The 21,772-nt window shown below is 40.2% G+C and overlaps 1 protein-coding gene across 1 annotated transcript; it reads right to left on the minus strand.

Moving 5' to 3' along the window:
- Positions 1 to 1,033: 1,033 nt before the first annotated feature.
- LOC105688561 (protein atonal) lies at positions 1,034 to 4,800 on the minus strand. Its single transcript, XM_048656550.1, has one exon. It carries the CDS (start codon positions 1,891 to 1,893, stop codon positions 1,156 to 1,158), a length of 738 nt encoding a protein of 245 aa, XP_048512507.1. The 5' UTR covers positions 1,894 to 4,800; the 3' UTR covers positions 1,034 to 1,155.
- Between the last annotated feature and the right edge of the window lie 16,972 nt (positions 4,801 to 21,772).

Here is a 21,772-nt window from a genome sequence, read left to right on the forward strand (position 1 = left end):
TAATTATAATATCTGACCGCGAAAGGATATTACTTAACTTTCGATAAATACTGCTTCTTCGCCCGGCGCGCAAACGTTAGTTCTTCCTATCTCGGGGGGGAAGAAGACCGGGGGATTTCAGGGTGGTTATAACACGGCCGAGGATAGGGTAGACTCGTAGAGGCTCTCAAATTGCGATGAAACCTGGCACCAAAGTGTCTCACGGGGTTTCGGATGACAACGGGACCACCGATGTTGCTGCTTGTCTTTCAAATATCCTTCCTTCTTAACCAAAACGGCCTGTAACCGAGGTACTCTTTAATATACATTCGTAAAACTTTTATACGAAATTACCGAATGATTTTCAACGTAAATTTTTTTTTCCGTCATCATCTCCACGCTCATTCCGCGCTCATTTCATTCCCTTCCGCAAGGACCCCGGGACCGATTCATCGGAAGGAGTCGGAAATGGAATATTATACCGAACTACCCAGAGTCCTAATTACAGTGTCGGGCGTTGAAGGATCCCGGTGGACAATGGGAAACTGCAGGTACCCAGTGGTTTCAAAGATTCTTGGCTCCCATATAAAATTTTGTCGGACAAGAAATTTCGGGACGTACAGAGGAGAGTTGTGTGAGAAAATAAGGTACACCGAGAAGCGTGTTGAGTAATTTTATAAGAGACGTATTTTGTTCTTTTATTATCATTAATAATTATCAATAATTTGTATAAATCAAGATTTATGTTTTCGATTTTTTTTTTTCAGTCTCGTACGGAATGTTTAAGTCACTTTCGTTGTATATATAAATTAACTAGGCTATCTTATTGCTTAGTTAGTTTACTTCTATGCAGTTAAATATAATTGTAAGATATTTTTCCTTATACAATTTTATACATGGATACACTATTTACATTGAAATTTCTATCTACGAGCTAGTTCGATTATTATTTACATAAATATTTGTCTTATCAAAAATATATAATATAGTTCTTTTACGACTAATTACTAACGGGTTTATTTCTTTTATTTTATTCGTTTATTCTTTCAGGAGTTTCGCGTATCACAGGAGACTTGAGAAGTTTTTACTGGCACTGAATTATTGATAAAATAAATTATTTACAACGTTACATGAGAAACGAAAGTTCACCAGAGTCGCTGTAAAATCGACGACACGCTATTGAAGCAAATCGTACAGCGCTGTGATGTAGGATTGTGCCATTTGAAGCGTCTCGTATTTCGACAATTGCCTATCGTTTCCCAACGATGGAAGGTAAGTTCTGAGCCTGTCGAAGGCCTTGTTTAGATTTTGCATGCGACGTCTTTCTCTCGCATTAGCAGCCAGCCTTCTTTTTCTGACAATTGTCGAGCTCACGTCCTTCCCTCTTCTTCTAGGTTCATTTCCGCAGGATTCTTCTTCTTCCAAATCGCTGTCACCCGGGTCACTCTCCTCCAAATCCATTCGGTCGGAGAGACCGCTGCTACTGTTGCTGATGACGCTTTGACGCGACGATGATATTTTTTCCGTTTCCGTTCTACCGGCGATCGCGGTCAAATGATCGCTCGTTTTCGTCGCGACGATTAAAGTCTTGTACTTCTTCTCTTGCTGGGAATTCGCGGAACGTAGCATACTCTGATTGGCGCAAGTCTCGGATTCCGAAGATACGGAAATTGTCGCAGGGCTCAATGATCTCAGACTTGCAGCCGGACTCGGCGTATGCCAACCATCGCTGTTGTGGTCGTAAGGTAGGCACTGAGTAGCTGATAAGGTGCTCAATGTACTCAAAGTACTGACCGGTGGTAGCCCGTTCTTTTCCTTCAGATAAGTGTAGCTCGGTAGCTCCAGATAAGTCGGAAGGGCGTCTTCTTGAGGTGGAAACAAGTATCCATATCGGAACATCTCTTGTAACTCCATAATTTCACCTGCACTTTGTCAATTATTTTTCCTCTACCGTTTTCGTTCGCACAAACAAGGAAAATATTTAAAAATCGAGAGGGACTCTTCGGCACGCACTACTCCTACTTATTCGTTTCGGTTTCTTTGATTTACTCTGCTTTGAAATTGTTCTGTTTTCTTATTCCTTATTGCAACTTGTGATAAAATGAACAACAGTACCGATCGACTCGCGGGGAGATTCTGAACCGGCTCGAAAGCTTCGCTCCGATTTATGTGTTCCTGGAGCGAGGCACCCTTACGCAGCACGTGCCGCAGGACCAATGGGAAAACCGAATCTCCCCCACCTAGATATTCCTACCCGGTTTGGGGACGCCCAAAGGTAATGCAACAGGTGGTCTGGCGCCTCGACTCTCGCGCCTTCATCTTCACGGGTACTCACCGGCTACCCTACATCCACCCATTTCTATACCTCGACTCACCTTATAACCATGACTTGAGTTGACTCGCGTAGGTGAAAGTGTACGGGGGAATTAAGCTCCCGAGACAGGACTACCTGCTGTATTCGGGCGCCTATTTTTTTCTTTTTTTCTTACTTTTTTACTTTTTATTCAATTCTTTTTTACTCTCATTTTTTATACTTACATCGAACCCAAGCCGGGCGTCGTGTGCTCTTGTCAATTGTACAACCCTATCGAAAAATTAGATCGGACGCATACGTGCGGTATACGTGGGCGGAATTTTTTTAATGTATCTTTTGGAAAAAAGTGCGAGACGCAGCGAGGGGGAAATGATACGTTGAACGATGATAGGATAGAGATGCTCGAACATTTGTTGAATCACCGTTAAGTCAGCAACGTTGCGTTCGCACGTATACATCGTGTTTCAACGTAATTTCCTTAGTGCTTACACGCCGGTCAGGTCTCTTCGGGTCAATCGAGATGCTATTAGAATATAACCGAGACGCGAAATAACACTCGAGAATGACTAGACGTGGGTCTCTATAAACTTTAACAGCATTAACCCGCTGCAGGGTGAAGAAATAGAGTTTATCTTTTTATATTTTTCCAAATTCCTTTTTTTCTCAGGGCATGGGCCTGCGTGGATATTAAAAAAGTTGCATCGACGAGATATACGCTAACATTCCGCGAATCATTATTTTGACAAATGGCACGCTGATATTTATTTTATTTTATTTTATTTTTTTTATTATTTTTCTTCGATTGCACAGAGATGGGAAGATTTGTGATTCTAAAATTCCAAATTGTGATTTGTAGCCGAGCCAACAATGCGAGAAAATTCCCACTCTCTCCTGCAATGATCCGCGAAATATTTCCAAGCCGGTAGAATCATGCGTTATAGGTACTCGTAGCGTCGGCAGATACCGATCCTGCTGTTGTAGGAAACCGGTTGAGTGTTATTACATATTTTTTATTTTTTTCTAATTATTATTTGCTCAGTTACAGATTACTAGATTGCGCTTACGCTTTTGTTATACATACCACAAAGATATTGTCTCGCGTGTGGACATAGCAAAGAATTGTGGATTTTGGACGCCGCAGGAATTTCTTTCCCCCTTTTCTTTCTCTCACCGATGTCTTTTCAAAGTATACATTTCAACCGTTTCCAAGAGATACCGCTGCGGGGTGAAATTGTCGAAAGAATGACACAAATATTGAAATTTGTGCATCAAATCTCGGTTATCCCAGAGGCGTCGAAAATCATTCGGTGGAAGTTCCTCCCGGCTTTGGGGAGGAAGGAAGACGATAACGACCATCGGATCATTAGCATATATACGCGCAACATTCGAGGTGAAGAATTTTTTATCCTCGTAAAAGGGAAAAATTTCGGTCATGCGAGGCGAGTCGGTTTCTTTGTGTTAAAATGTTGAAATAGTTAGAGCACAATGCACATCTCGCCGCGAACCGGGTGGGCTATGTTCTCTCCCCGTAGGCATCTTATTAGCCCTATTGTGATTTAGATCAATCTCTGAGTATTCCTACCCCTCTCCCCTCTTTTTGTCGCGCGTTTTTTTGTTCTTTGGCTTTTTGTTTTTCAACTTATGAAATTCCCTCTCTTTTCATTCGAAGCGAAATTATACGGTAGCGCGCCGGTATTCAATTTAAAACTGAGGTGATGGCACGCGCGAATATCGGTTGCCATTTTTCTTAACGAGCTCCTGATCCACGATAAAAAGGGCTTCAAATTTACCGAATTGCTGCCGCAGTTATCTACTTATCGACTTTGTCCGTCATGTTTTAGCTGCACTGAAAAGCCCGCGGCATGAATCTTAGTTTTTCAAAATTATACTAAATATCAACCTTGCAGAGATCCTTTGTCCGTTTTGCTAATGGAGTGAAGAAATTGCTCCGTGGTGAAACCCTTAAATGTGTAGGAAAATTGTGCTCCACATATTTACCAATAAGTAAGCCACTCGGGGGATGGAGAAAAATAAAAAGATATCGGTAAAACAATTTTTAGTTCTTAAAGAAAACCGCTTAACCCGGTTAATCCTTTGTCCTTATTTACAGAACTGTATACGCTAAGACGACGAGAGATGGAACGTGAAGAAAGGACTATAGGGTAAAATGTGAAATTGACAATATCTGCAAAAAGGGTGCAAATACCTGAGGAGCTAAGGTCGAGTTACATCCTTAGTCGCTCAATTAGCGAAAACAGGTATGGGCGCAAAGGTCTTACCGTCACAAACCAAAGTTTTACATACTATACAGGTACGAAGTAAAGAAAACGAGCCGATGTTGCAGAGGAACGCGACGCGACGGTGGTCCCATTGGGGAACCTGATCTCTGTCATTCCCGAATATCTCGTTATATCTCTCTCGCACCTTTCGTCTTAAGTTTCGTCATCGCTTCGTCAGCTCTTTTTCAAAATTAAAAAAGCTCTCTAAAAAAACCAAACCGACTACCTATAAACCCTCCCGATTCACTTTTCTCAAACGAGGAATCGCGTATAAATGTTGGCAAAATTTTTTTGATTAAAAACTTCTCTCTAAGTTGGGATGTTTATTATAATATTGTGAAAAAATAACGAAAAGGATAATTAAGCGTCGTTGGACATACGAATTTATTAGTTTCATCAATTAAGTTTCCTATGGAGAAAATAGGATTGCCACGAAACCGGCAATTAGAGCCGGCTCTGATCCAGCCCACCTACCTACTTGATCTTTCCTATACCTACGTATGTACGTATTATACCTATAAACGTTTCCAGAGCATTCGAGATCTTTAGCCAAGAAACTCGCTGCGCGTGTATTCGATACAACGTATGTGTAACGAAGTTCGCAAAGTGGTCGGGAACGTGGTTTCCTTTATTTTATTCATTTTTATTTTTCAATTCTGGATAATGGCTGCCATGAAAAAGGACGCCCTGTTAGACGCCCAGAAGTTCAGCTATATTTCGGTTTAAATTTCGGCGGAACAACTTATCATGTGTACGTGTACATGTGCGTACACACGTGAACGGTGGTACAGAAATTCGAAGGGTCAGAAAATTCGAACACACGAGCTCGGAGCATCGCGGCGGTCTGATACTCGGGGGTATCGCGTAAGACACGCCCTGGGCGTGAGTTGAGTAATTAAATACAAAGTGAACTCATTTGTGAAACGCGGTGGCAAATAACATGGTGTATAATATAAAGGTATGTACACCTAGTTATGACCATATATAACTTGCATAACTATACGTTGTTATTTATGAGCCGCCACTTGAGATTCGGAACAACTTATTTAATACAAAACTCTCTCATCAACGCATCTCGGGGTGAATTATTTTTACATTTCATTACGTTCAATTAACATTCTGACTAGGATACGCTCATTGATTAGCCTGTAATTGTATCTTTACAGCTTAATTAAGATTTTTGAATTATGGAAATGGAATGTTTAGAATCGCATAGAGAATACGGACTAATCCGACGTATTAAGATATCTACTCCGTGGGGGATCTCCGCATGGGGTATTTTCTTCATCTTTTATTTCCCTTCCAAATATTAAATATTATGGATTATGTATAGCAGATAAATTTGAATTTGGTTCAGATGGTTGGAAGAATATTTATTCCTCTAATTATCAGTGATACAGATTTATTTTCAGACACGTGAAGAAAGATAAAAAAATCTTTTGGATATTCGTATCAAATTTGTGATAGAATAGGGGAAGAAAAGAAAATCAGAGTCCGAATTCACCGAACTCATTCGCCTCGAACTCCAGCAGGTTACAGATCGTCAGGGGAATTATTAACTTTATTCACGGATCACAGTTGATTTAAGGGGATCCTTGTACTATAACCAGAGAACGTGTTTCATTCCTAACAATTTTTATACCTGAATTTCTAACCCTATCAGCAGAGCTTCTCAGGGTCCAATTTTCCTTCGGGGTTAAATCAGGTAAAAGTTTCTCAGATATCGTCCGCGTGGTGAATTTTTTATTTATTTCGGTCCAGATAGTAGCAGTTTTTTCTGGTCCCGATTTCTATATAATCTTCTTTAAATTGTCCCTTCGTGATGCCCCGTTGAAAAATATTTTTCATCGAGTGAAAAAATCTTCAGTCTGTGGGGGTCTTGATTATTTTTTTACTCAGACTTCTAACATTTCTTTCCACAAATTTTGCCGTTAGACGTTCTTTCCGTAAACTTTTCACGCGCGAGCTCTCGCCGTTGGAATACTATAGCGAAAGGTAAAAAACCCTTTCACATTTGCCGCGATGCCCTTTGTGCCAAAGTTTATGCTTTTTTTGGTACAATGATTTCTTTTTTCCACATTTTTTTTTTAATACACCGCAGTAACATTTCCACGTTGTAGCTCACGGTGACAACCCTCATTAGCCCTCGGATCTGGTGATCTGTTCTTGATCATCTCTAGTGAAGGAAAAAATGGGGAAAAAAATAAAACAAGGGGAAACCGAAACGGGAAATTATCATTTCAGTTTTTATTTTGTCACCTACTGCTAACTACATCGTCACAAAAACTACTTTTTTATCTCCCTCTCTTTAAATAAAGAAAAAAGTCGAAGGAAAAGAAAAGAAGAGAATAGAAAGGACAAATAAGCTGCTTCTGAGTTCTTCTATAATAGTCACCTGAGCTAGGTTAGTATTTCGCTTTGGGTTGATGATACTATAAATGTTTGCCGCTCTAGTTTGTTATTTAAGTGCCGGGTTGATTTGATTTCTCTAGTCTGCTATACAGAAACTAGAATCCGGTGTAAAATGGAAGAAAAGGAAATTTCGAAACGTGTCTCGACATTGCCTTGAGCAACGGACGCGATAATATTGTAAAAGTGTGAGAAAATTTATCCCCCATTCATTCGTTGTTATTATAAAAGTGTCTGCGACTTTTCAAAAAAATTTTTTGTCAACCCGCCCCAACCCAATCGCTTTTTACTTTCACAGCCAGACACGAAAGGTTACATCGGTAGCTCTAGTAATTTGGAAGGCCGATTTTTGTTCGGTGACCCGTAATACCACCAGAGATACATCGTGGAGGAAAGGAAAAAGAATTTTTCAAATTGTTGAGAATTTTTGGAGCCTTGGATCCAATTAAAAAATTAAGGATATTTTCAAGTCGTCGGGTCGGTGGCCTTACGGGGTGTAAACCTACAGGAAAACCACGGTATAGAAAATTGAACGGTTCTAGTTAGCGGGGGTCACATGAAACTCAAATGTCGGCACAGTCTCCTTGACCTCGTCCTCAGGTATTGTCATTATATTGCTGCCGCGCGGTCAGCTCAAAAGCGTACAGCTAGAGTGGGCAGTTAAACGATTATCTTTCATCCTGCTGTAGGGATGTCATTACGTGTTGGCGTGGCGGACGCTGCCCGCAACGGACGAGCTGGTCAACGCAGTTTACTTCGTCCGTTCTCTCCATCCCTCTTTCTTCCTTCTTCGACGTCCTTCTTTTTCTACGCCGTACATCTCAACTGCGTCATTTTCTGCGAGAGAGTCAAATCTAATCGTAAGTAAACAAGAATATTATTTTGGGAGAGTGTGTATGAAAATCGCGCGATCTCATGTAACCGCACTTGCTTCTAATGCTGCAATATTTTTCATTAATCCCAAACATGGGATTACGTTTTACTCGGACCACACCGTAGGTATATAAATAATATATCTCGTTATAATTAACTTAAAGCCTAATAGAGCGTTTAGCGTAGAGACTAGAATTTTGAGTAGGTCAGTTATACATTAGCATAAATCAACGGTCTGAGTTTCGTTTTGGGTTAGATATACGTAAATGAGATACAGTTCATCACCGCGATGACTGGAGAAATATTAAGCGCTCCTCGTACGTCGTTACATGACTTATCGTATTTATTATCACGTCGTATTTCACCCACACAGTGGTTTTTCTTATTCCTCGAACAAAATGTATAGGAAGACAATCGATGATTGTAAGTATACGTCCTCCGATCTGTACTGAATTTTTATTAGATCATCGTCAAAAATGGTGAATGAATTTTTTTTTTTTCGTTTTTTTTTTTCGTCAGTTTATTGCAGCCTTACAAAATACCCTGCACCATCCACAAAATAAAATATCGTTTAATATTCGATGGAGAAATTGAATATGATGTTACCATTGATTTTATACACGTGTATACCGGACGATTCTGAATTCTTATTATGCAAAAATATAATACATAATATGGTGATCGACATCTTGTGTGGTCTCGAAAATCACGAAGAGAAACAGTGCGTAGAGTGCGTTATTATCATATGCTAAGGAGAGAAAGGCTTAGAGCTGCCCTTTATTTTCCTCCCTGCTTTTTTTCTCTTTCAAATTTTACCCCGCACCATCGAATGACCGGAAAGACATTTTTCTTTTTTCGCTTAACAAAATTTTCGTACACTTATAATTTTAATGCGCAGTTTATTTTTACGGTCATTGATTACCGATGGGCTAATTATTTGTGTGAACGTTTTTCTTCCCCTGAAATCGTTCCGAGTGATGTCAGTATACGGCCACTTCTCGCTATCAATTTTTATGTGACTTTTCATCTGAAGAAAATGGTAACGAAGTGTGACCAGGTGAATTTGATTGAAAACGGAAAAAGGATCGTCATAACCCCGAGGGTTTTGTGATCCTGGAAGGACCCCGAGGATTTTTCGGACCTTACCAATTCCAAAATACTCCGGAAAAACATATATCCACCTTAGGATTATAATCGCTGTTTCTGTTTTACCGAAAACCATAAAACGCGGAACCGTTTTCTGAAATTAACCCTGCCGTGTGCTTCGGAACCCCATGCAAGGAATAGAAGTCGGGAATCGAGGGGATGAAAAAGAAAGAAAAAAATAATAATAATTAACTGTTATAGCTCTCCATTTGGGAAATGTTAAAGGGAATATATCCTTGCATCCTCGAGTCACTTAGTTTACCAAATAGTTTCTTCTTCCTCCCTTTTATTTATTCTTATTTTCTTTCTAATATTGTAAAACAATCATGGGTCGATCATTGAAAACTGGAAATGCAGTTTGCAGCGTCGTTATATCGGTAGTAAAAGACACAATAGAGAGAACGCCGGTATAGAATTCCCTTTTAGCCTCATCATAGACCTGCGAAAACAGTTTTTTCGAAACCGACCAATTTTCAATGAAAAGCAACACAATACCAAAAAATAAAATAAAGAAGAGAAAAAAATATACCACAGCCAATAACTGACACCAGAATTCATCAAAGAATACCGACCGCCGTTCTACAAGTATAACTACCTGGTAATTTATATTACTCTCGTGAATGTGGTCGACAAACAGAAAAAATTGTACACCCTGGGCCCCGGCAGATCTCGTAAAATTTCAAAAAATGTCCACTTAAAACATAGGCTAGAAATAAAAATACACCGGTCCAATTATACCTACGTACGTTTCGCGATAATTTTTCGAAAAAACAAAAAAAATACGACTCATTACAGATTTCTAAAAATCATTTACGCTATATGGGTACACATGTACGATAACGGGACGCGAATATGGGAAAACATCTCACGTTTGAAGAACGTTTCATTGAAACGTATAGTTATACATATACTTACGTACGTATGTGCTATATTATATACCGTAAGACTCGCGAGTTTTATAATATAATTATATAAGTGGAAGAGATACGCAAGACGAAGTTGCAGCGATAGAGAATCGCGTATCCCTTTGGCGTATTATACGTGAGATTAGAGTGTCCATAGCGGTCAAGGTAAGCCCGATGACTCTACACATCGTATGCTCAAAGCCGTTACTTTTTACATTTTTTTTTTTTTTTTCCTATCTCACGGGGTAGTTTTGCCTCGTCATATAGGCAGCGCGTGCAGTGTTTGTCTAGATCAAAGTGCAGGACAAACGGCGTTGAGGAATAGACGTGGAAGTTTACTATGACAGCTATTATAAGAACGCATTATATTCACCCATCTGCCATAACGTTTAGATCAGCGTTTATGATCTCTACTTCCATATCTACGTAACGGTACGCAATTTTCTTGTGTACCATACCCGTACAACATGCACAAAAGTCAAGCTTCTCAAACTATACTCGAGGATCGCCGTTATGAAACGCTATTCGCCACAGCGAATACCGATCGACGAAAAAATAAAAAATGAACAAATCTTCATCTCCGGTGTTGATTAATTAGCATTACGATGCTTCTTTTTGGAGGACCTTCGCCTAATAGATAGAGTGCATCATTGATTTAGACAAGCCGGGCTTCGTAGTCGAACGTAAAGAAACCCCAGAAATGCCTTGAAAAATCCTACGATTATATCGCCACGGTGTAACACCTTCGTTCGATATTTAATAGGGAAAATTTATGCCTCGAAAAGATGATGTGACGTGTGATATAGTGAGCGTGATTTTTTTCTGGTTTTTTGAATTTTGATTGTATATATATTGACCGGAAAATTAACATGATTAGTTGACTACCCCGTAATCCGAACTGATTTATTGTGAGGAACTGCTGCACTTTCACGTAGTTAGTATTTAAATATTGCCCTAGGTCAACACGCATGGCCGGCATGAAAATCGATAATTAATCTGAAACCTACCCCAATTTATAACACACCACTGCCCCCTATCTGTGTTATTTTTTTATTTAAAAAAAAAAAAAAAAAAAAAAACAAGAAACCTTCCAACTCCTGGAAATTATCCCCATGCGAGTTATACCGATTCTGAACTAGACCGATCCGTTTTTTTGTTTTATACTCTCCTCACCCCAATTTCTCATGAATAATTCTCACGTATATCCGCTCCCTCACAGATCTCGGTGAGGATAAGTACTTGGACTCGCGTTTTTGCGCGTCTTAATTTCCCTCGAAGCTAAAAAAATACCAATGCCAATGAGGAATTCAAGTTCGCAGGAGTGGGGTGTGTTTCTCCGCGGCGTAGTTCGCTGTACCTGTCCACGTCGTATTTTCGGTGGCGCAGGTATGTTCGTACGTATATTTTGTAACGTACAAGTGTCGAAGGAAAGGGGAAACGCACCTTAGAGAAGGTCTTAAGCTCGCATGTTTACCGAGCGTAACCAAGCCGAACCAATGATCGGTGGCAAGAGTCCTTTCCTGAGCTAGGGCGACGTTCGGTTAGGATAAAAGGGGGAGAAGACAGCACGCGCCGGCCACACTCCACGTTCCACACTCCACGCTTCACTCCTCATGCGCACCTGGGACAGTTGGCAAGCGAGAGGACCCTTACCTTTAGTTTCTTCGCTTCTTCGCTATACAACAATATTTTCTATCTCTTTTCCCCTCTTTTCCGTTTCTGCATTTTACCAAATACACGCCGTAATAATATAAAGATTTCAGTCTTCCGTTTCTCGTAAAATCCACAATTAAAATTTCTACCGATTCGTCGAGAGCTTTTTTCGACTACTCATTCGAACTTGGATCAGAAAATGTTCGATCCTCGTTATTCGTGACGCTAAATTCGGTCGGTTATCGCCGAATGCTCCGGGCAATTCGCGCCACCATTTTGGAGAACCCAAACGAACGCCTTATGGGATACGAAATATCCTTGAGTAAGTACTTGAACCAACCGCAAGTTTTGAAATTGTTGCAGATATCCGTGGAATAATTTTTAAGGACCGGAAGTGAAATTTTGCAAAACTTTTCTTCTCCCCTTGAGTCTCCTCTCCTCGCATCTAGCTTCGCATCTTCGGAATCGACCTTTAATTTTCAACCAGATTCGGTGTCTCCGATATACTCTGATGTGGACGAGTAAAAGGATTCGGTTTTAGTTTAGCACCTGTGAAAAAAAAATATCTCGCGATGCCATCTGTTACTGCATAATATCGTAATGCTTTTTCAAGTTTTTTAACTTTGAAAAATCGATTCGGACGATTAGGTTTATACAGCGTGATGATCCAAGAGGCGTCAGAAGTTGCGGCATTTATCTTAGCTTCTAATTTGAATCTGAAATCTATCGTTTCGTGGAGAAAAAAAGTGCTCCTTAACCGGGATCAGTGGGAATCTGATTTTTTATAAGCTTCTTTTTTAACGAGAGTTGACTTCCGGGCTCACGTGATTTGTGATGCTGTAAACCAAACAGGATGAAAGTAAAAGTGAGTGATAAATTAAGCGATTAATTTGAATTTGAATGAAAGTAAAACCACCTTTGTTTCCGTCCCTATTAATCACCGTGCTTTACTGCATGGGATATAGGTGTACAACCTTGTTGAGGTTGAGCTTTGAAAAAAATGTAATCTTCTATCTAAAAACTCGACCAAATATCGTTCGCCGCGGACCTGTTATACGGCTGCAAAAAATCCCATAAGAACATCTTATCCCTCAAAGTGACACGCAACTATAGGTATACCCTTTCTCATGGTGTTTCTCGTAAAGGTAGCCGCGACTAGTGAAAGTAGACTTTATCGGAAATACAACGTGTATTTTATTTTTTATGTTCACACCTGTTGAACCGTGGAAGGGTGGTTACTCGCCTCTACATGTTTCGAACATCAAATCATTCCAATCGGGTGATTGGGATTGTTTTGATTCACGGAAAATGATGTACGATTTTCCCACTATGAAAATGTTGCGATAACCGTGGATTCTTCGGTGGATAATAACGATAAACCAAAACTATTGTCCTTCGCCCCAGATGACTCCGAGAATGGGGAGGATCCGGGGGGAGTGGGACACCCCCGTTCGTTCAAAAGGTGGAGTGGTATAAGACGCAAATAGCCACCTGATTTTTTCGACAGTAGTTTGTCAGTAGATTAAACCCTTGAGGGAGAGGGGTCTGCTCACCGTATGCTCCCCATATGGCGGCCTCCCTCTGAAGCGGCCCGCGCGCGCCCTCGACTATTACCCACTTTCTGCTGCTCCTGCCGATGCTTTCTTCTTCTTCTTCTTCTTCTTCTTCTTCCTCTTCCCTCTTCTTCCTTCATCGCATGACCTACCCATCTCCTCCGCGTTTCCACCCCTTTCTCTCCAACCCCGTCGCGGTGCTCCGAAAAACGACCCCGAGATGCACCGACTATTTCTTCGAGGATAAAGTCAACCACAACTCTTCCGCGCGGAGAAAGCTCGAAAGAAAGTAAAGGTATATTTTTGCGGTTCGATCGATTACTGATACGGAAATCGGTGGGTTCATTTTTTTGTTTTGCCATGATATTTCTCTTTCTGTCCCGGAAGTTGTTGCTGAAAATTTGATGATCGCGACGACACCGATAGGGTGTACGAGATAACGGGACGGATTCAAATTTCGTTTCCGTCAGCTAGCTTTTGTGAATTAATGAATGATTCTGGAGGAGTTCTCGCGTCAAGGAGCACCCGACTCTACGTTGTATAGTACGAACCTTCGCCTCTATTCATCCCCGATGAATGGAGAACGGTATCTGCCGGCAGTTGGTGCGCAATCCTACTGACAGCTTCGAGATTTTCATCCCTGCTGCTGTTGCTTCTGATGTTCCTACGGGATGCTCATCCTTCCGAAAATCACCAACCGAATGACGAGATCCCATGTGACGCGTGACTTTCCAAAAACTTAATTTTTTCACCGTGGTGAATCGACGTGTATCAACCCTTCCACGAAATAACCTCGTACACAAAGAAATCCCGAAGAAAAAGAGGGAAAATAATGGAAGAAGAAGAAAAGTAAATTATTACGACGACGCGGTATATCCCCGAAAAATTTTACACCGGAAGTCGAACCCCCATAAAACTGGAAAATGTGCTCAAAAAATTATTTCCACAAATATCCAACATTTCCCTAATTTCTCACAGCGAAGAGTTTCGAGTGTAAAAATTTTTGAATAAAAGGTGATCGAATAAATCGATATCGAGATGAATAACTGAATGAACAGCCCAGTGAACACATGAATGAAATTCACGGGCGAGGGGTTACGTAATCGAAACGTGGACGTTGCAGGTAGAGTTGAGCTATACAACCCGGGTGGAAGATCTTCGTATGGATAAATGTGCACCTTCGCGGCTCGAAAAACAACACAGAGATCCGTTACCTGCGTCTCGTATATAGTATAACATCGCATCGCATCGCATCGCCAAAGGTTATTATAGTTTTTGGGGCTGAAGCTGCACACGTTGAGCTTATACGTATACCACGCTGCGTATGTATCGCACGTAGTATAGATATATAGAAAATTGGTCCTGCGCGAAGAGGAGGATCGAAGATTTATTGCATCCCAATTATGATAGTGGCTGAAACCGATCATGGTCCTGAGATCACGCGGGGGTAAACATAGTTAATTACGTCAGTAAAACCAACAAACATTTACCGATCTGACGCCCGACTGGCGGATGTGGGCGTCCCTCGAATCCAGAGCAACCCCGAATTCGACAGTTTACCCTCGATTAAGCCATTACGTCGATGCTCAACGCCAAATTTTTGGGTCGATGATTTTTTTAGTTTGTTCTTTTTTTTCATTTTCATTGTTCCTTCTTTATTTTTTATTTTTTTTATATCGAACTCGCTTCGCCCGACGTTCTCTCCGTAACCCATATTTCCCCCAAGGAGATCGCGAATTTTTAACTTCAACGTATCGTTCCGACTTTCGAGAGAAATAGAAATAGAAAAGAAAAACAAAAATCCGTTACGCGAATTCGATTGTATACGTATCCATACGATTGGAGGTAATTTCAGTCAGTCTAAACTGCCAGCCTTCTGCTTTCTCAAAAGCCAGCTCGTTTGGGATAATTGTGTTCACGTTTCGCCGTGTCATTCGCAGGTAAAAGAAAAATCGTCCGTACGTATACGAGGTGTCGGTTGTTTACTCAAGAAATTCGGAAGCACTTGTGAATTTTTTTCCTTTACGTAAGGTAAGAATCGCGTATAATACACGCGACGCGTTATGGGGTGAGGGTAGGAAAATATATATTTTCCGAACGTCAATATTTTAATTAAAATCGGAAACACCTAATAAAATACGCTTTGTGAGGATTTCTCGCATAATTTGTACGAATTGTCGAAATGCGAAGAAATTCGAGGAAGTCGGATGAATATCTTCGAATGAAGATAGAAAAAAGGAAAGAGGGAACTGCGACTGACCGCACCGGTACCGCGTAACCATAATTTGATCATCCGAGCCCCAATTTGACGGGGAAAAGGAAAATGTTCTCTCCCACAGTATCCTCGTAGAAGTAGAAGTAGTAAAACAAGGGAAAGCAAAAGCGAGAAAAAGAAGGCCAGAAGTATAAAATGGGAGGCTGTTATTGCACCGTGTAAAACATAGAGGTTCTGTTGTAAAACAATTAATGGTCCTAGATCCAGATCAAGAGAGAGACTGGAAAGTTTTGTGTGGAAGTAGATGGAATACGGTGGATGAAATGGTGCCTAAAATCCTCGTTTAGGAGACAAATACCGGCTGATTCGATCTACGATAACGCCGTGTTGAAATAGGTGCGAAGAGAAGGCGGTCGAATGATAGTCAGGGGGCGATACTACGGTGTTTTCTATGGTGTTTCCACAGTGCTTTAAACCTGACGTGATCAGATTACCGACCGCATAATGTTCGGCGGTATAAGGGGGTAGGTATATAACCTTTGGTTTTGTCTTCTAAGAGACGCGCGTTGGAAAAGAGATTTACAATTTCCCACCGCGTAGCGTCTTTCTTCTTTCTTTCTTTCTTTCGTTTCTTCTCGATATGTATTACGGGGGTGAGTTCCAACTGAATATGCATAAGTTTGAAAAAATGTCATTCCCACATCACGGATATAACGAAGAGATAACTACCCGCACCCTTCTAAATCTACGTAGTTTTTGTTTTTTTTCTCTCCCCTTCGCTCTTTGCAAAAACAATTACTTAACGGCAGAGAAAGAATTTCAAGTCGACCCTGGCCCAACCATTTTCGAGTTGCAACGAGAGCGAATCTTTTCGTAGAGTTATTCTACAATATCCGAAGTAGTAATAACACGTAACTTGAGATGAACTGATTAAATTTTTGTCCGTCCGACTAGGTGTTAAAACGGCTCCCTAATTTTCGGTCACGGCTTGTAATCCGTTGTTTCTTAATTCTTCGGTAAATAATATACGATTTACCAAAGAGTAAAAATACACCGTTAAATCAGGTGCGGGCTCGTTGGTCAGCAGCAGGAGTGCCTAAACCACAACATAATAGCAACGCGTACCATTAATGCTTACAGGTGTTAACATTCCTCTCTGGACACTGGACACCGTAAGCGCGGGTCCTTCCAATCAGCCGCGTATATAGCTCCAAATATACTCCGGGTGGTCCCCCAACTTCACCATACTTCTTTATCCGTACACGATCTCACCGAGAAAAAGTCTATCTGCACCAAACCAGGAATAAAGGTACGCACGAGCTTGTTCCCTCGAAATCAAACGACAAACAGTTGAAAAAAAGGAAAGAAATTATTCTCTGATACGCATATATTACGAATTAATGCCTGGTTAGAACTGGAGTTTTCGTTATACATTTGAATTGGAGCATTTGGAGTCTTGATGTAAATTTGGTCTTAGTTCATCCCTAACGACGTCCGAACGCAGGTCTTCATGGGTGGCCTTAAATAGCTGGTTTCGGTTTTATGCATCTGTATTAGGCAGGAAAAACCAAAAGATAGAAAAAGGTAAAAATTAAGATGCATTCGTGTATAGCCGCGGATGAATTAACGGGAAATTTATTATGTTTTTGGTTTTAAAAAACAATGGTCGTTTCGTCAGAACGATTACAGAGATTCTCCTGGAGGGCTAATGCGAAAGTAAATGCGGTGTGACGTTTTACAAGTTAATTTTAAAATGGAATCTGCTAAAATATCATTAACTTTTACGGAGTAATTAAGAATACATAGACGAGACTATGCGTTGAATTTCTTCGCACCACCTTCGGGCAAAATTTTACCTCTTATAGCCCGAAAATAAGAAACACGAGACTACCATCAGGGGCGCCGTGCAGTATAGCTCCAAGTTTCTCTCACTTCACGAGAATATAATCTAGATATAATGATCTTTTCCTCACGAATTTAACCTTCCGGAAAAATCGGGGTAGGTTCGACTGTGCGAGGGAAAATCGATCCGTCTTGAAATTTGATCGGTAAATGAATGAAAAATAAAAATCAAACAATTATCATTCATCTATTTTTGCGTAGGGTGGACGAGGATCGAGATAAAAAAAAAAAAAGTGTGCCTCTTTCGTCCGTGTATTTTTTTCCCGTATTATTTCTCCCGCAAGAACAACAGGTATATTCGGCTGGAACTATATAGCGGTTCCCAAACATAGTCTAGGTACGATAATCCGTTTGTGCAGAGCTGTAGTTTTGAGGAAACAATTCCGAAACGGTCCTTTGAGGTATTAGCTACAGTCTATTAAAGACAAAGGCTAATTCGTCCCGCGACGCAGAGAAAAGTATTAGGTATATGGGTATACGCTGGAAAGAAGTCTGTGGTATAATTTTTCTTTTTTCTCTCTTTTTTTCTTTTTTTTTCAAGAAATGTGAAAATGTGACAAAACCGATGACCCAAAACGTCACGGTCAGTATCGCGTCCAAGAACCGACAAAGGTTTCCCTTCGAAAGAAACAAAAAAACTTTTTGACCCACACATCTCATAAATTTAGCAGAAGCTGGACCCGATATATCGTCAGATCCTTTCCACGCGCGTCGATAAAATTTTTTTTATTTCTTTTCACCGTGTCCGTGTAAGTGTGCGTGGATAAACGAACGAGTTTCGCTGCTCTTTCACTCTGCCCTTAGTTTTCCAAACCCGTTTATAATGGACGAAAAAATTCACACTACCATATAAGACTTATCACCGTCCGCCGTCTCCCGTCATTAAGATTAGCCCTTTCGGCCTATTTTCAGACCCATTCTGATTTACGGTCCTGCTGAAGGAACTCGATGGCAGAAATTAACTCGCGTCAGAAAATCATTAGCGCCGAATGAAAAATTTTGGGGGTGAAAACTACAGGAAAATGGTGCGTTAAGAATATTACACACATACTTTGGACTCGATTTTTTTTTTTGTTTTTTTTTTGCATTTTAATATATTCTTCGGAGCTAGAATGAAAATTTGCGGTCCTCGCGCCCGGCAAACTATTATAATACCTAATCTCTCGTACGGCTTATGGTTTATGGTGGTTTTAAACGTTGCGTCTTACGGAAGGTCGTATAAAGAGCGGCGGGTGGTTCCGGTGAGCGACTCATTTGTATAATCAAGCGGCAAGCAGCAGCATCTGTGCGATCCAGCAATCCAGCGATCCAGCAGGTGCCCAAAAGCCTTTTGTCGCGGCGCTATGTTATACGGCTTCCTGTCCCATATGGACCAAACGCTCCGAATTATATGGCCAAAGTCCAGTTTCGACTTTCGTTTAGAGGAGAAAAAAACTAAGAATCAATAAAAAAAAGAAGAAAAAGATATATATATATATATGAGAGCTGGCGTACACCCCACCAAATATACCTATTATCGAGGATACACTCCATTAACTTTAGGTGTTGGGTTATAAAAATTTGACACCATATCTTGCGGTTATTAAAATTAAGATTCTTCTCGCTTTACTCTCCATTACGTGCTGACCACACGCGCCTCTTTTCGTAACTGTATATCACCCCAGCTGAGTTATTTCAACTTATTTCTTTTCTTCTTTGCCTCCTAAGCAAAACAAGGATCGTAGAATAGAATGCGAGTTAAGATTTCATCGATTGTACCATGAAAATATGTGCTTTCTTTTTGTCTTCAGAAAGTCAAACGCGTGCGAATGGAAAGATGTTCGATTTTTAAAATTCAAATGAACGCGTTAACCGAATAAATTCTTACGTTCAAAATTGAGACAACTTAAAAGTATAATTAGCCGCGAATGAGAAGGCGTAATATTCGTTACAACAGCAATTTGTTTCTCGGCAACAAATCACACGAACTCGTGCGGTGGTGACTAAAGTCAGTGAGTCTGTGTAGCCGAGCTTGACAGATAATAAAAAGAAAAGGCAACGAAGGTGTAGGATGATTAAGACACGAGCATTTAACGTCATATTTTTAACGGGCTTCCCGACAACCCGAACAGTTGTGTACAACAAATCCTAACGAAATTCGAATTATATTCTAGAGACACCATATCGACGATCATACGCCGTAACGTGCGGGAGGATCGAGTTCAACGATGATTGCAAGCCGTCAAACAGAACGGGGTTCTGCGAGAAAGTGAGTCTCATTTTTTTTTTTTTTATATTTCTTCGTTGGATTCAAAAAACCGTCGTGTACCTGCAGCGGATCCCCAAAATTTATCGTTTATAAAGTACAGACTTCCGTTCGATATTTCTAACGGAAAGATCGATAATGTCTTAATTGAGCGTAAAACCTCTAGAATACTGCAAATTGGGTGTACACCGCCCACATCCGCTCCACATAGGTAATATAATGAACTTTTAACTCGGCACCGTTCGACATTGTCTCAAATTTTCGACTATAGTTTTGTATTTCTCGTTCCTCTATAGATTCACCATTTGCACGATTCACCTTTCTGATTATTACTCGTACATCGAATGATTTCGAATATATTTTTATACGCGATCACGCGAGTAGAAGGCTTACATATTTAATGTGAAAATCATGGCTGACGGTATTTCGGGTTCTTCGGTCGAAAAAGAGGTCGCCTAATCTAATAAAGCAATTAAGGATAAGTTGTTGGAAGAAGGCTGTTATTATATATTCCCTCTAATTATATGAAGCTAGATCGAGTCGGCATCAGTGTTATTTGATTATCCGATAAAACGCGCTTGTAAACCAACAAAGGGGCGGATCAGTCGAATGTATTTCTCTTTTTTCCGTACCTCATTTTTACAATTTTTATTTTTATGCCTATACCTAACCTTGGATCAAATGAATTTGCGTTTATTTATTGAGAACGAAAGGAACAGAAAAAAAAAAAAATTAATAAGACAAAACCACTGCGATGCGAAATATCACGGAAATTAGTCCAGGAACTGAGGAAAAAAAAGGTACATGGAAGAAACAAAAATTTAATTTTTAAATCAATATAAAAATCGAATAATCGTTCGAGATCATCGTGTATAATTGAATAAATATTTGATGGCTCTCTCTAGCAGGTTTTTCGCCGTTCAAAAAAATTGGCCCGACTGAATAAAATCAGGCGTTAGTTTAGTAAATTGGGGTACCAGTGTTTGTATTAGCATTACAGATTTCTAGCTCCAGTGCAGCGCGCCCCGTAGTCCCCACGGTTATTTGTTTTTCAGCCGGTTGTTAACCCTACCGATTATTAACCGCCTCAGGCGTCGCTAAAAAATAAGCCATCCTGTTCCGCAGGAATCGCTATTTTCTGACCAACGCGTTATCCCTTACGTATCGCGCGTAAGGATGAACGAACAAAAAAAAAAATCTTTTTCCAACTAAAACCAACGAAATTCAAAACACTTTTCAACTTTCTTGATTTCCTTTTGTGCGTTTCATCACGTGCCCTGAGTCTAGAAGTTCCCTGAATTTAATTTGAACGGAATTTCCAAACCGGGAATAGCTCCTTTTTTTTCTCCTTCCTTCTTATTACGTGTGTATCGAGGCATCGAAAACTGAAACGGTTCATACTTCGCTAATTTGAGGTGTTTGTATAATCGGGGGTAAAAATATAGTTCGCATCAGTTTTTCTCATATATGCGGCACGCGCCGTATATACTTAATATAAAGTCCGTTCATATTCTCCGTTGATTAGAAACGCCGAGAGGAATTATGTTTCGGTACATTAAACCACGTGCGACGTGCGGCTATATTATAAGTATATACGTATATAATAACGCCGCACGTGTCTTAAATTTTTTTTTATACCAGCATCGATTCTGTTACATTATAAAATAATTAGCCTGCGAGGAGAACCGGTTCGAGTTAAACCAACACTCAATTTTTATAATCAATGTGTTTATTTCGAACAGTTGCGCCATTTTTACATTCGTTGAATCTGTATATTAATTACCCACATTAATTAAATCGCAATCTGAGGACATCTCGACGACGCCGAGGTATACGTACAGGGATGTAGCTTGTGGCTCATGTGACATGCGATACTCGTCGCCAACCATCTTACGCCTCGTTCAATTACCAGTAGATGCGATTACCCTTTTTTTTTTTCGGCAGCAATAATTTCTCGCCAGGATTCTGCACAAGAAAATAAATAAAAAAGGTAGATTATTTTTCTGTTTCATTCCTGGGAAACTATACATTTGGTATGTGGTCTTTTTTCTTCTTCAACTTGTCTGGCATGTGTTTGATACCTACTCGAACTATTGTGTGAATTTTTTTGAAAAACGTTTCGTACGAACTGGTTATTATATATTATATGATAGTTATTAATAAATTGGGAGCCGCTGCGCGGAGCAATTATAACCGACTGAACAAATAGTGATCGTTCGGTTTTCAACCCTCTGAAGGCAGGATATATTCAAAGATTATATTGAAGGTGTAGCCTGTTATTAGGTAACACTTTTGACCG

The sequence above is a fragment of the Athalia rosae genome, chromosome 6 (genome assembly GCF_917208135.1).
Source record: "Athalia rosae chromosome 6, iyAthRosa1.1, whole genome shotgun sequence".
In the NCBI taxonomy this organism is placed as follows: Eukaryota; Metazoa; Arthropoda; class Insecta; order Hymenoptera; family Athaliidae; genus Athalia; species Athalia rosae.

Bases quoted from the DNA above. Each gene is read 5' to 3' on its own strand.
- LOC105688561 (XM_048656550.1), bottom strand. From the start codon at position 1,893: ATGGAGTTACAAGAGATGTTCCGATATGGATACTTGTTTCCACCTCAA.